This window comes from Bombus terrestris, chromosome 7, assembly GCF_910591885.1.
Source record: "Bombus terrestris chromosome 7, iyBomTerr1.2, whole genome shotgun sequence".
Classification (NCBI taxonomy): Eukaryota; Metazoa; Arthropoda; class Insecta; order Hymenoptera; family Apidae; genus Bombus; species Bombus terrestris.
In genome coordinates, this window is record NC_063275.1 from 20,163,723 (window position 1) to 20,180,982 (window position 17,260).

At 32.2% G+C, this 17,260-nt stretch overlaps 1 protein-coding gene across 1 annotated transcript in view; it reads left to right on the forward strand.

Moving 5' to 3' along the window:
- LOC100648363 overlaps window positions 1-15,235 on the forward strand; it is a 101,732-nt gene extending 86,497 nt beyond the window's left edge. Inside the window, exon 4 of the mRNA XM_003396792.4 lies at window positions 3,373-15,235. Within this exon, the coding sequence (XP_003396840.2) occupies window positions 3,373-3,641 (269 nt within the window). The 3' untranslated portion in view covers window positions 3,642-15,235. The remainder of the gene's footprint in view (window positions 1-3,372) is intronic.
- The last annotated feature ends 2,025 nt before the right edge of the window (window positions 15,236-17,260 follow it).

Here is a 17,260-nt window from a genome sequence, read left to right on the forward strand (position 1 = left end):
TGATTAATAGATGAATAAAAATAAGATATTCTAGAATTATGTCCCTCTATTTAACGCTCGTACTTGAAACAGATCCAACTTTTATTAAAAGTTCTATTAATATTTTACTTTCAGAAAAAGTTTCCAACGATATTAAACGTTTATCATGATCATCCTCTGAGATTATATTATTAAATCTCCTACACAAACATGTAGGAAAAGCGAAGTGGTTCTAATGAAATATTCACGTTCTTCTATTTATTGAAATTTTAATCAAATATTCCGAATGCTTTGTTACTGAAATAATGGAATTCGCGTATAAACTCGTTTTATTTATTCTATAGTTGTTAGCAATGAGATATTATACAAGACAGTGCCGAGGTAATAAGAAGCAGTTTGGAAAGAACTTTCTCTTCTTCAGAGATTTTATGACAAAATCATATTACTGTGTGCTATCCATTCAGAGTAATCAAGATAACGACGTTTAACATCGTGGTCGGAATAGAAGCGATAGCTGTTCTTTGACTTAGCTAAAAGGAATATCCTAAGTATAGAACGTTAAATACAATTATCGTCACGAATTTATACAATCTTGCAACGGAAATGTTTAACAAAGTTCTTTAAACAAAAAATTAATTTTATTATAAGTACGCTGCAAATGTTTATAAACATATCTGAGATTAAAATACGTTTGCATATATATAAAAATTGCGTGAGTTTTACAGAATATAGCTTCATTAAAATTCCCTCGAAAAGTATAATTCCAAATAAAAAAAGAATAAAAATTAGCTGAATTTTCTCTGATGGAATAAAATCCAAAATTGTCTTGTATCCTTTTGTACTTTTATTCGCTCCAAAAATTTTTACAAAACCAATTCGCGAACATTCTCAACAGCTTATTAAAAGTACTTACCATATTTAGGTCGACTGAAATTTTTTTCAACATTTTCAGTTTTCAATAAAATTGATCATTTTTCCTCAATTGCTTTTAACGAGTTATTAGAAATCCATGTACGTATAAGTGAATAGAAAACTCTGCTAGAACAGTCATTTTGAAAGAAATTGTTCCCTTGTTTACTTCTCTACTTACTTTTAATTACATTCTCCTTAAATGAAACGTTAAGAGCGAAAGTAGACTATGCCACGTTTTTTCTGAATTGTGAGTTTATTAATTTATTCCAGTAAGCTATATTAATCGTAGAAAAGTGGCAAAATTTATTTTTTCCAAATCATAATATGGCGAAATTAATTATTACGCTGACTATTTTGTACTTGTCTATCTATTTTTAAAAATTATTTATAAATTATTATTACGAAAAAGAAGTATATAATTACATAGCGAACGTTATTCGATATTCTTGTACTCGAATGTTTCTTGTCACATACGTTTAAGTGCAGATCGATTGAACGCAATAACAAGAATCTCCATAACATTTGCATGAACGATAAAGTTGACCGATGAAATTCACATGCATCGATATTATCAACACGAGGCCATACTCGTAAACTTAGCAACAGATAAAACGGTTGCTTCGGAATTAAATTGTCAAAGTACGTTGCATAGAGTATTAATTACACAGTATAAACGCGAAATATATTGACGTGTAGCCTGAAATTTATAGTACAAATTTTGATCGAATTTTCGTTACACTAAACTAATTACATTCCAGCCTACGAAAATTACCGCAACGTAAACCAGTAAAGCTCATTTTCATCGTCAAAGTTCCGTTAAATTAACAAATCTAAATTTTATGTTGTATTGAAAATATGTGCATCACATCAACGTGTATAATCAAATAATGCATTTTAAAAATGGAATGGTTTATATTTGAAAATTTTATTGGGAAGATTTATAGATTGTTATAGATATTTGAAATATAGAATATATAAGTATATAAAGATATAAGAAAAATAATTTAAATTTATAATTTAAATTTAACTTAGACATTATCTTCTCAATTCATTTAAATGCCAAAGAAGTTTCTTTACGTGTATCATACGTGCAACGTGTTCACAGTGGACGATCTCAATATTTGTCAGGCGCTCAGTAACTTGTATTCCTTCGTATAAATATAAAATGTATAGAAATAACAAATAAAATCTCTGATTAACAAATACAACTTTTAAATGAAATCTCTATAAAATGAACAAATAAAATAGTTAAATTGATATTTTATCACCGTTATTTATGTAACGAGTATGTCATATTCTAATTCTAAATTATACCTCAATCTTTCGAATTTTGTACTTTTTGAATTAAATATTCATCGTTCACATTGTAAATTCAGTAATACTTGTCCCTAAGAAGCTATTTATATTATTAATAATATAAGATATGGAGTAAAACAGAAATATTAATAAATTGGAATAAAACAGAATATTACTTAGTAACAACTTTTAGGATTAAATTCACGAGCAACGGAAAATATAAGAAATAAATATCCACCGTATAAAATAATTATATCGCTATTATTGCCATTACATCAATATTATTCGTACTTATAAAAATTTAACGCTATAACTATCAGAATAGCCGAACTGACCAATCCATAATTTTTTATAAAGATCGTATATATATATCGCGGTACATTTTTAGAAATTTTTAATAATCATTCGTAAAGTAAATAGATGAAGACTTGCCTATCAGCTTATTTGTGTCTTTTTCATATTCCTGCTATTTTAATGTCCATAATTCGCTGTAAAACGTTACACTTTAGTATAGAATTAGTCTAGTTCTAGTCCGATACTTTTAGTGCTGATATTTCTAACAAAAAATAATGATAAAACTTATTACACTTTTTATCAAATCCTAAAGTTTCCTTTAAAGATTTTTTTATGAAAATTGTATAGCATAATTACCAAATTACGAATCGATCAACGTTCATCAAGAAGAGTTTCGTTCTGGTTGATATTCGTAACGATTCCCCTCTTAAATTCGAAAATTAAACACCTACATTTCTCGAAGATTGTAATGAGTTACAAGCGAGTAACTAACTTACAATTAGTTTAATAATCCTCAACGTGAAACGATCCTATAAAATACCATCATATCGAAAACTCAATGATCTCCAGGCATTATCCTCGCGTTATGTATAGCTTTCCTTTAACTGCATTTTGAGTCGCTTGGTACAAAGTTTACATTTTAATCGTCAGTAGTTCCAACGTTAAACAGTCAAACTACCTCATAAAATATCATCGTAACAAATATCCAATGACCATCCTTTGAATCCTAACGATCATTATGTACCCTTCCGTATTCCTCTCGTTCTTGATCCATTTCGTACAAGTTTCACACTTTAGTGATGGAAAAAAAAAATAGAAAAATACTAACTTTAAATGGTAAAACAATCGCGTAAAGTGTGGTAATTACTAACAAAACTCAATGTTTTTTAGGTATCATACTAGCCGGTGTTAGATGCTACGTGTTGCACTGTGTGCCATTACCAAGCGAGTCACCCGTGGCAACTCCACTTCCGCCTCCAGCTAACGATCAAGCTGGACTTCCACGAGGCACGCTGGATCTGCTGGTGGGCCATCAGAATCAACCAGAAACCGACGCGTTGATGCACACCGATCACCATCATGAACACCATTCCCATCATCACCACGGCAACAATAAGAAGAAGCGTAGCTCCCAAGGCTCTCACTCTGACGAAGCCTAATGATCGACGTCAGAGAAACCGGCTAATTAATTGGATCCGGTTAGTCGATGATGAAAGTACATCTGCTGATAGAGAGAAACTCCTCAGGCGTTCCAGACTTAAATTAGAAAGAGAAAGGAGAAAAGAATGGTGAAGATAAGGAGAGGGAGAATGAGGAGAGAAATTGGAAAACGTATAAATCGAAGCTTTTGAAAGGAAAGTAAAACGGAGAATAACCGTTGAAGATAGTCTATCGGACATCGTGTACATTATACTCGATTCTTTTATCTTTTGTAACTTTCTATATATATATAATTATATATATATAATTATATAATATAAATATATATATATATATATATATATATATATATATATTATCAACATGTAATGCGTAACGTGTACTCAGCTTGAATCGTCGCTGAAGAAAGTGCACTTTTCTATCCTGTATGCTGGGTGTTCGAGCTTTATCCAATCCACGATATCACTTCATTGGCCGTTGGTATTTTACCTTTACGTGAACGAAATATAAACTGTTTGGAATGTTATGCTATGTTTCGTAGCGAACCATTCTTTCGGTTACTTCTGGATGCAAACTGCGAAACGTTGAAGAATTCCACGTAGAGATAAGGGAATAGGACGGGGTAACTTTGTTATCGCACTTTCTCTGGTCAAAGTCAGTCGACACAAATCCTTGAGATATTGCGAAAAAGTCTTTATCTTTTTATGTGTACTTGAAGCAAGGAACATTTTGTTTAAAATTGCTATTTTGTTCATTCGTGCTCGAAATCAGAGAAAGAAGAACACTATGAATATCTATGTAAGATTCTTCTATTTTATTTTATGGTTTACGTACGTTTCAGGAACTTCTATTTAACTCTGTTGCGACAATCAAGTTGTTTCTTATCTTTTTTTCAATCTGTTTCTCATTAGTTAGTTATTACTTATTAAATTTATGGAAGATAAGAATCGTTGTACGTTAAAACGTTCTGGTTTTAATTTTGCGCTAAAACGCGTCCTAAAATTTCAGGAGTTTCTTTATTTATTGAAACGGGACCGAGATTGACATACAGAAATTCGAAAATCGTAGAGCAACTGAAATTTTGTCGAGATACTTCTCTAAATTGTTGTTATTGCACTGGAAGATGCTTAACATCGTCTAAGTGGATTTAACGTGAACGTAAGTGGATTTGAGACTTTCTTCAGGTTTCTGACAAGTAATCAACAGTTATGGTTCTTCTACGATGGCGGGGATAAATTGAAATACAGAGCGAACAGAAAAAGAGAAATTGCCAAACCGAACACCCTGCATTCAATCAAAAACAGTTCGTTATCACTCTGAAAGACTAATTCCTTCTTCTCGAAAACCAAAGAAAGCTCTGTACAAAAAAAGAAAAAAAATAACAAACGTATATACATAGAATAGATGCATTATATATACATATATATTTCTCATGCGACTAAATCGGAACGTTCTACGCACGAGCATAATGAGACAGAGGATAACAACCAACTATGAATTATTGAAGACGCGCAAAGAAGAAGGAGAATCTCGAGAAATATTGGAATATCGTTAAAAGAGGAAGGACGTTTCGTTCAAAGAAGAAAGAGGAAACGGGTAAAATTTGAATGAAAGAAATCTAATGAATTTAACAAATCATCCGAGTAATGCTCTTAAATCTGATAGGAAATATTAGGAAAAGTTGTTAAGTATAATTTTTACGTGCCAATCTAAAAGCGACAACTTCTACGTAGATGATTCAGTTGCATTTGTAGCAGCACGAAATGATTGTATCGTACCGTCTCGAGTATTCTCTTTTTGTAACGCTATGTTCCTCGGTAGCTTGGCATATGTGTTAATTATTATACATAACGCGCGCATGTGTGTGTGTGCAAATGAAAATTCTAGGATAAGTGTCGATATTAGAAGGTGTTTTAGAAATCTAAAAGAATTGGCCTAGCGTCGGTAGTTTTACGGATATTTAGATATTTTACTGGCAGACATTTTTTGGATTTTAAAGATCATCGCCTTGAATTTTCATTGAATTTCAATTGTTTAAAGTATTTATATTATTTGACAAACATATCTAGTCTGTTAGATCTGTGCGTAATGTACCAAATGGCCCATAATATCTTGCACGAGTTATTAATATCGTACACTTGAATATTTTAAAGTCAATATTTTAAAGTCTTGATAAATTATTATCGCACCCTAGGGAAAGCTAATAATTTACGGCGGAATATCAGTCGTTATCGAACAAATGAAATTCATTCGTATGGTACAAGTAAAATTTGTCTGTTAAGAAGTCTATTCCAGAAAATGACTTATTACTATGTTAGATATTTGTTGTTTTAAGCCAAGAAAACTTTTGTATGATATTTTACACAGTCGTGATATATGGACCATTCTGTATGTCGCAGAACTAGGGCACCTGTTTATTAGGAAATGCTTTTATTCTACCACACCATAATTCATCTGAAACTTATGGAGCATTTTATAGGGAAAGAAGTAAAGAAAGTGAAATTTGAAAGGGATTTTGGCCAAAAAGAATTCTATTTGAGCTTATCTCGGTAATCATTCAACATTTTCTACTTTCCGATGTTGAATAATTTTGATACCACGAAGTCGAAGGAACTTCAGAGAAGAATTTATTATACGAAATAAATTATTGAAAGTAAAAGCAGTACACATGAAGCAGTACTTCGAATAACAATATGAAAATGTTCTTTCTTCCCAAAATATGATATGCTTGATTATTTTAAGAAATTATTGAAAAATGTACAAAGGAAATATTTCAAGAACCTTAGATTTCTTCGTGTTTACTCATTAATTTACAAACTCTGCTAGCTACTTGTAAATAAACTTGATTATTTTTTAATAACAATTTTCTTCCAATAAATACAAAGATATTCGTTTCTAACAAATGAAGTTCCTTCGTGGTATCATTCACGATTTCAACTATGGGAATACAGTTTAAAGTTCACGATATGATTCTACCTCTGTCTTGAATTTCGTCTTTCGTGAGAAACTTCTGTCTCGACCAATCGCGTATGTGGTAGGTAGGCCTATTAAAACATACTGTGGTCGTTCCGTGAACAACAAAAATTTAAAGAATAAAGTGGTACTTAGAATGTTCGTAGCACGTTGGTATTTCATAGAAACTGTTAGATTGATTTTTATATGTATATCGTTACCTTTATCGATAAATTTCTGTCACGACCAATTAGACGTTTACAATAACTATTCTACATTCAGAGAAATTCGATCGTATGATTTCTATATTTCGATACACGACAGAAGTATAGTTACGTGATATAAGGTAACGTGTATTGATACGATAATTGAGCGATTGAACATTTGATTTCCTCGGTGAATTTCACCTCAAAAGAACTTTTTTCATTGTTTCACACCTTAAACAGGTGTTCGGATAATGTGTCAGGAATAGACTGCGGATGTTTATGCATTTATAAAAAATTTAAAATGCACAAGTATACAAAATATATATATATATCTACTATCCGAAAATCTAATGTTTGAACGGTTACATTATCTGAATTGGTCAGAAAGTTTTTGACTATTTCAAACAATATAAAAATTTCTCTTCAGTTTTGGTACAGGCGGTGAAGAAATGATCAAATTTATAGAACGTTGAATTTACGAGATGTTGATCTTAAAGAAGAAGAAGTTATTAAATCTTAAAGAAGTTATTTTGAAGAAGTTATTAAACAGAAAACGGGTACAGCGAGACTATCGCTATAATTGTATGATACAGTAATTTCAATTTAACCAGACATGACGTCGGCTCTAATTGATGAAAAATGTTGTCAATGACGTTTCTAAACCCGGCGCTGAGAATTCTTTTTCAGCATGAGGAATGCAGCGAGAATGGAAACGAAGGTGTCTAAATCTATGACATTAAGACAAAGACTTACTGTTACATAATTTGAAGTAGAAACAGAATTCAATACAACTTTGTTGAACGTGTTAAAAACTTTATAGATACGATTTAAAAAGCAGACATGGTATTCGTAGATAAATAAAAGATATCACATTTGTTGTGAACTAAAATAGTACAAGTGTGACAAATTTTACAATGCGAGAAAAGGTGCTTCTAAATATTAAAACATATTAGTATACATACTCATAAGAGAAATGAATGGCAACAATCTTTAAACGAGTACTGGTTTACGCAAAGATTCGATTTTATCTCGTTTTTGGAAACATACGCTTGTACGACTTTCCCATTAAGTCCTTCGTTTGTGTTCATAAAATTTACATGAACGTATAAATCTTCATAAATATCCACAGTTTAATCGTGAAACATAATCGAATAAAACTGGAAATCGCGTGCCTGTTCATAGACGAAAAGTGGCAACACATTGGTAAAAGAAGAAAAATAGAGCTAGAAATTGCAACTTTTTTAGACACGACGTGTATGTTAACGATTCATCCGCGTCATTCTCGAAGAGCCTTGTACGTGAACTGGCGTTGCGTACCGATTCGAGAACAAAAGAGGGATATAAAAAGGAAGGAACGACACGGGAATGAAGAAACGATGACAAAAATTACGGAACGTCGCTATGAGCTATTTACAACACCTTGTCGATAAATGTAACTCAGCACCTGCACCCGACTTCGATGTTATTTTTTCGAGGGAAAATTTTCTGTGCGGGAGAGGAAATCGTAGCGAGTAATTTTTCCGATGATCTTACGACGCAACGTAAAACATGCGATCTAGATGTGTCTTTCGAGTAACAAATATTTAAATTATCTATTTACACTGCAATATTTATACTTAAAAACAGTTATAAATTCTTCTGTGCCGGTGTGTCGAGAAGACTTTTTCGTAGGAATTTACTTTTTACGAATATTCTATGCGAAGAGAAAACGAATAGAAGCGAACCACAGCGATCTTTTAAAGTCGACTTACGCAGAAACTTCAACTTTTTAGAATTCTATTGATTATAGCGTTGTATTTTAAACAGCTATCTAGATTTACACCTTTGAAACACGATGAAAACTACGAACAGATATAAATAACGTTGACTATAACGATTTTTATTGTCATCTCCGTTTATAATTCTGTACATTGATTTCAAGTGCAGCGCGATGTACTCCACTTGATACAACCCTCTATTGTATATATTTACAATGTTTAACTTGTCACGAAGCGGCATGTTTTATTTCAAACGGAGAGATATTTTATCAAATTTTAATTACCCCATCCAAGGCGATGTAAAAATTGAAAAAAAAGAACGTTAAGAAATTGTTCCTCTAGATATTACAATATCGTACTATATCTAATTTTTCGCATACTCTCGTAGACAGCCAGTTTACTTGTTAATTGATGACACGGTCTTCTATAATAAAAACTCTTCTCGAGGCACAGGCGTGCACGTTAAACTACCGTTCGGGTCCACTTAAAGTTATTACAAAAACGTTACACCGATATATGTATATGAGAACAGTTGTAAGTTATTTTACAAAGCGTTAGGCACTAGGTGAACGAGGAAGAAATTCCACAAGTATAATCTCCAAGTTTCAGTTCTCACTCACCTAGTGCTAGTGATATATAATAATATAGTATAATATAAAATATAACATAATATAACATAACATAACATAACATAATATAACATAACATAATATAACATAACATAATATAATATAATATAACGTAATATAACATAAAATAATATAATACATTATAACATAATACATATGCATAAAGGAAACAAAAAAGTATATATACATACTCTTAATATAATAATAGCGATACACGCACGAATCATCTCTGAACTAACTAAAGTATCTGTACGTAACTGTAAGCCGCTAAGCTTAAGTACAGCGACATACGAGTATGTATAACAAGCTCGACAACCTTCCGTTTAATGCGATCTGTGTAAATAGTTTCGTAAACTAATTTAAGCTCGCTGATAGACACACCGTACAACTGGGATTTTTCTATGCGCGCGCGCTATCTCTCAACTTTTTTACTGTGTTTTGCGCTCTTTTTAAGGTTTGATAATGCTCTGTCGAATCGTCGTTCGCGAATCGAGAGGCGAAGATATCGTTGAAACGCGTCTTTTTCACATTGTTTGTCGACGATTCTTCCAGTGAATCATCGTGTATGGGGTATTTCGCTTAATTTCTATACTTGAGATGATTCCAATTGCTATTAACGACGGCGTGAGAAAATAATCATAATGATAGTTGGTTCTATACGAAGAAGATTGTACAAGGATATATTATATATATTGTATAATATACGGGAATACATTTTCGCCTTCGTTAATTTGATCGAATAAGAGAATATATTTTGACGAAGGAAATACTGAGTTTAATTAGAAAATGAAATTATTTAATTATTAATTTTACAGGCTGAAAGTACAAGAAAGTAAGAATGTTAGAAGTATTTGTCTTTTGAGAAATTGAATGTTGCCACGTGCTCGAAGAATGAAACTAATAAATTTACAGAAATCCAGCCGATATATTTTTACTTCTCGCATATAAAATAAAGAAATAAAGTAGCAACTGAAGCAGAAATTATCCTTGCAAAATTACAATCATAAAATAAAGTAACTCGTGTCAAAAGTATGTTTTTTGCATCGTCAGTAGCAAACGAATTAACGCGTTCAATGCGACGCACAAAAGCGAAATGGGTCCCTGGTGGCGGAAATCGATTTTTCTATAACACATGTCCACTTACCCAGACGTCTTCATCCGCAAGACGATGGAAAGTTCCGACGACACGCACGTTCATGTCTTCCGCATTGAATGTGTTAGATGAAATACCCTGTATACGAGTCCATTGCATTTGAATCGATCCTCGATCCCTACGATCGATCATGTACGAATTACGCTTACTTGCAGTTCGTTGCTTTCCTGCGCTGATTTCGCCAATTAGTTACACAAACAAAGGGCAATTTTGATATTTTCAGTCGACAGTTGCGACAATTGCTGTCACTACGCCAAACTATTTTATAATCGTGAACATTGAATATTTTTAAGGTTTCTAAACGATATTACGCTTACGATTGATTGATTGCTTTGCTGTGATGCTTTGTGGAAGCTTGTTTGTTCCTCACACAGAATGTTTCATCGCTAGAAGGTTTCTGCCTTCTACGAAGCGTTTCTATTTTTTATTATGTATGTTATTATTGTGCGTCCAAAATTAATTAATCGTTCGTGATCATGTTTCTTAATCCGAGTGCAGATAATGTAACATGATCGTTTTTGAATACGCTAGATGTTAAACAAAAATTCTATGCTTTTAATTTTATGTTCTTTGTACATAAATCGTGATCTTGAAAATTGAGATATTTCCCACAACCGAAGTGCGCTTTCTTTTTTGACCATTTTGATTCACTGATTCTTCGGTTATTCGTTTGTTCTAACACTGGTTTTGAATCTTAAATCTCTTTTAAAGCATTTCTAATATTACTTACATACTTTTACTAATATTACTTACAAAGTTTGAACAACTTTATCGGCATTTTTATTCAGCTACAACACAGAAACAATGCAGTTAAACATGCATATTATTGAATTATATCGTAATCAGAATACATTATTTTAAAAAATCGTATATCGATGCTGTAGATAAGCTGGAAAACGATGCTATAGAAATATCAATTAAAAGCACAGAATTTTTGTCTAAGAGTTGACACTTCATAAGAGAAAATAATATAGAAGAAAAATTTACGTCTTGTTATCTGTACAGCCTTGCGTGGTTAATTGATTTTGGACAGAAAATGTCGATTTTTAACCCTTAACGACAGATGCTCGTATTTTTGCTATTATCACAAATATGTTTTCTCGCAGATTAATGATCCTATTTTTAAAATCACCATGTTTTAAAAGCTTTGAATAATTATTTATTTATTTGTAAAAATCTTTTACAATTAAAGTATATAAATACTTGCAAGTATTTAAATAAATACAGCTTCTGAAATTCTCCACCAATTTGTGATAATGAAATAAACACTCAGATTCTCTTCGAGCATGTGTTTGTAATTAAGGGTTAATCATCTGCTATATCTCACTAACCAAGATTAATATCGTTATGCTCTGCGAGTTCATTTATTTCGAATCTCTGCTATATTAAGCGATATCTAACACCACGATACTTATACAAAAGCTATTATAATATTTCGTTACTGTTACGTAACATTTTCATCCTTCGTGTTTTCGTTTTAGTTATATTAATAGCGCCGTTGATCCGGACTAGAAGCTAAGAAGCTACGTTTAATTTACGGGTTATCGTAATCTCTAGGAATAACTGCGTTAACGTTCTTTCAGATAGTACGAAAAAAAGAATAAGAAAAAAAAACCAAAAAAAAAAGATGGATTTAGCGTAACACATTGCGACAAATATAACGGAGCCTACATACGGAATATCTTGGACACTGTTGAGCTACTTCCAACAGACTATAATTAAGCAAACGTGAAAGCAATAAGAATATCGTGTCGTAACATTTCTAACTGTGACTATCATCGGCTATCTTGATTTTTTAGTTTTCGAAACGTTAAATACAGTGAAACCCTCGTATTATAAAACTGTACATAGCAACGAGCACAATATATGCACATACGATTGAATTTAATTTATTAATCAGTCGCAGTCGTGCATAAAATAATCGATAACGAGACAAATCAACCGAAATATATTAATAATAATTATACGAGCCTCTCACAAGCCAGACTAATGAAACAATTCTACTTTTTCACGATTTCATAATTTTATTACATACGTATACGATTAATATTCAATTGTCAAGAGATAAATAGATTTCAGTCATGTTCTTAAAAATATAAACTTGCATAAAAAGTAACAATCTAATAATAACGATAAAGCCAATGCGACATAACGCTATTAATAATGTATTGTTAAAAGAATCATCTGCTTTGGACGATCCTTAAACGCTATTCGGTGTTCCGCAATGGGTTTCTCTAATATTATGAATCCTTGATGATGGAATTTAGGAATTTTCTACCTAATATCATGAGATCTTGGTGAAACACGAATACGGGAATTTTACTGTATTTGCGTGCAGAAGAAGAAATGCTTTTTCTTTCTTTAACGTATCGTCCAAGATACTCCAAGATCTTAATCATTGTACTCTAGTTGCCCTAAAAAGTCGACGACGATAGGAAATCGGGCGTAAAACACGTTCGCCATGCAAAACGTTCAAAAAACTCCATTTCTCATGAGATTATGTGATCTTCTAGCTTCTAAAAAAAAGTCTGTTATATTTTATGTATATACACATTCGCCTCGGGTCTCTGTCGGGTGATCATTCTCCGTGTCTTTTAAGAAAATGCGATGGACAAACATGGCACACTCAACGAACTCGTGAGAGATCTGGCTACGATTGCACGCGAATTTTGTTTAACTTCGTTCGTTAAAATGGGACTTCTATAATGAACAAGTATGAGTCCCCTCGAAGATCGATGCTTAAACGAATCACGACCAATTGCAAGTTGAAAATCTTTCAGCTGAGAGAGTGTGAGAGAGAAAAAGAGAATGAGAGAAAGAGATAGATAAACGACGAGAGGTGAACTTTTCAAATTTACCTGAGATATACACATATACATATATCTATATATGTATGTATAATTTATTATCGCTAGGAAGTATCCAAACGCTTTGATTAATCTATAATAACGGTTCATGACTGCTGTTGCATAATATAATAGTAATACGATTAATGATTGATTACCGGCTAAAAGCGATATTTATATCTTTTATTATATTTATTTTCCTACGCAGTTAGACAATTTTGATTATTCGTTAAAAAAATTTACCATTAACGTATTGAAATTATTCGTCGACATACACCTCGGTTTTAATTATCATTGCTCGAATTAATCACGATAGTCTTTCTATGTGTATATATTTCATCTATATTCTATATATATATATATATTGGAAAGTAGAAGCTCTTTAATGATTATAAAAACTCTAAAAATACAGAACTCTCTATATAACGAAACTGTTCCATAACGAATGACAAGTTCTTGTTCTCATATTAATTTTGAACGGTTAATTTTATCACGTAATGGTAATAATGAAAACACAAACTTATCTCTGCTCCTTTCATTTATAATCTTGTAATTAAATTACATTCTGACGAAAGCAAACAAGTGTTCAGGATACTTCTGAGCGATGTTAACATATGCATATGTGTAATGTATATACATTAATATGCACATATATGAATATGTTAATATATATGCAACAATATACATATAAATATGTGTGTATATATACATATATATATATACAAGAATAATATATATATATACGCTACTTCTTCGGTATAATATTTATTGTACGTTTACACACAAAGCCATACGCACGTATCGCATGAAAGTTAGGTTCGTGCAGGTTACGATTATCGTGGAACCTTCTTATCGCACATTCAGCTCGATAATTACCTGGTAACATAACGGGACTTCGCATGCATGAACGACATGATCATTTTTCTTGTCGCATCCGAGCTCGTCGTAACTTCGTGCGTGAAGTTTCGTGACAGTACTCAGAAGCCACTAGGGCCTTTGATTCCTTTCCGATTGTACGATCATGCACGAAATAACGTGGACATAACGAGACTGTGACGATGTTACGATAGCTATCGATTATAATTTCAAAATCTCCGGATAAGATTATTTTAAAAATGGTATCTCGACGATTGACTTTTTAAACAATTTTTCACATTTCCCTGGAATCGATATTTCTCGTTTCTCGTTTTCTAAGTAGAAGCAAAAAGTAAGGTTTTCCCAACTAAAATGAGAATTAATTGAATTACTTGATACTTCGTTAACAACAAAGGGAATGAAATATATTTTATTAACATAACAAAGGTAATTCAAAATTGTCACAAGTCAAGAAGATGCTACAAGCATCGATTTCGGAAAACTTTTTAACTTTCTTTTTAACTTCGTCTTTGTGCTTTTACTTAATTCTGTAAAAAAGACGAAGAAATAAGAAAGAAGGGAACGATAGTTCGTATTATCGAATAGTTTAGATGAACAATGACTGTTTACATGCAAACACGAGGAATTGAGAAAATTTTATAAATAAAGCGAAGAGATTAACTCACAGCGACAATATTAATATTGAAACAGATTTCTCCACAGAAGTCTAGACTTCAGGTTGATCTAAAAATATTGCAATATCGTTCACGTTATTTCGCGCGATCCTTAGTTCGAAAGCAAGTGTCAGAGGGAACTGTTTATTTCAAAGATGCGGGTGTTGATAAATCAAAAGGACTGTACGGTTTTATGCAGATCATTACAGATTGTCATTCATTCGATAGTTTCGTTGAAAGCTCTAGCCAAAGAGGCGAGCGTTTGTCTCCTAAGGTACGTGATAATGATTTTTGGAAAGACTGAATTATTTCTTAACTTTATGAGAACGTGAACACGGAATTACGACGAAACTTGAGGTTTGCACGGAAATGTGTCGCAATTATTACGCATGGAGGGCCTCAAGTACTGTAACCTTGTATGTGATTCTACAGTAAAGAAAAAAAATCGTAAATAACAGAAAAAAAAAGGAACTCTACTGCTATTGTAACTTTCAGAGTTTAATAAACCGTTTTCACTAACAGAGGGGCAATTCCAATTACGACAACCTATCTGTGAAATAAAATACGATGAAAATTACCTTTTCGCAGTTATAACGTTTCCGCAAATCGACTTTTCCACCAATCACATTTTTACCGATAATAGGTCATTTTAATTTCAAGGGAAAATCTTCCCTGTACTTGTATTACTACATTCGTTGTTTCAATTAAAAGTATCTCTCAATTTCAGCTTATTACGATGTATCTACGGTGAAACTTTATTAAGAGATACTTGGCAACAGGTAAAAATAAATTAAAATCAAATCGATATAAATAGATAATAACAACAATACGGAAAACGAATTTTATATTTATAATAATTATCTACGTTTATCGTTTTACTGAACCAGTTGATTTTACAATTGTTGCCAATATATATATTGAATCGTTTAATTTGCAGGTGTGCGGGTACACGTGTGCCAAGATTGAGACGGGTGGAAAGAAGTTTTGGGCGGGATCGGGCTGATCTCGATATACCCATATCACTGAGGCTTTTGAAAGTTTTCAGATCCCGAAACTCGATTCGGACGTTGGCAATATAAACAGAAGGAACGGGCGATCTAATTTCATATTAGCTCGACAGAAGTCAAACGAGATTGACCAGAAACACGTGAGCCATATTAAAAGAATATAAGAAGACACACGAATAAATATCATATCTATTTCAAGTAAACTCTTAAAATTTTAACTGAAGATGAATATTGTCATAGGTTTTCGATGGAATGTAAAGATTTCGTATTAAACTCATGCAACGTTCGAACGATCGTTTATATTTTTAATTTGAGTGAAATTAAGCAAAGAAAAAAGTAAATCGTTGGAAATGTTCAAATTCGTTTTCAGGGATGAGAAAGGAAGGGGAACAATACGATTAGAACCGCGTTGTTCTTCTAATCAGGAAAAGCACGGATTCTTGTTCATACCTGGTTGCATGTGCATAGCCGTCCGAACTCTGTCCGCCAACGCATTTCCATGCCTGTGTCAGCGAACAAGACAGAAAATCTATAGACCTGCAATGCAAATGACTGTAATAAAATCTTCTGGAAGCGAATTGGAAGGGCACAGTCAACAGAACGCGAACACCGTCGAGTTAAATATTAAATGGTCACAATTACACGAGATACTAATGACGGAGTGAAACTTTTGTATTTTAAAAATACAAAAATGAGAAGCTTCAAATCATAGATAATTTAGTTTTAATGGGATATCTCTTTTGATAACTGTAGAGTACCAAAAAATATAAGTTACGGTCCTCGGTTAATTCTCAGTTACAGTTACAATTGAATTCCATTTATGTGAACTTCGCCGCAGGACAACATATAACAAAGTTATATAATTGGAGTTTGCCAGTTCCCCTCGTTATCTATCATTTTTCCTTCACATAATAGAAGCTCACGTTTAGATAAGTGAATCAGCAAAAGTTGAGTTAATCGGGCATTAAATCGATATTCCGTTCCAATAAGTAAGAGTCTTGCTGTATATTCAACCTGTTACTAATGTTGGAGTTAATCAGAAATTAATGCTGTAGATATCGATAATAATTTCTCTTTTCTGTATTTGAATGAATTTTTTAAAATGTATTGATTTTGATATGTAAGAGATATATATGTCTTTATTCGTTATAATTATTTATAGTAGTAGGAAGTAATGAAATAAATAATTCTTTTCTGCTTCGAATGTGTAAGAGATATTTTTTAAATAAACAAAATTAAACAACTTATTATTTATTATATTATTATCACAAAATTCTATTGAAACTAAAGTACAAACTAAAAAGAAGATAACTGCTTAAAGGCAGGAGTATATTTTTGTATAAAAGACCAGTAACCTTTGATCCAACTAGACGCATAGTGTCAGCAAAAGCAATAATGCGACTATTTTCTTTCAGCGCTACTATTTTCTTTCGTCCTATTTCCTTTGCAAGACTAGTTTACAAAAATAAAACCACATAAAAGTTATCTTCTTTTAAACGAATACGATACCTTCGCCTCGGTGAGCCGGAAATTGAAACG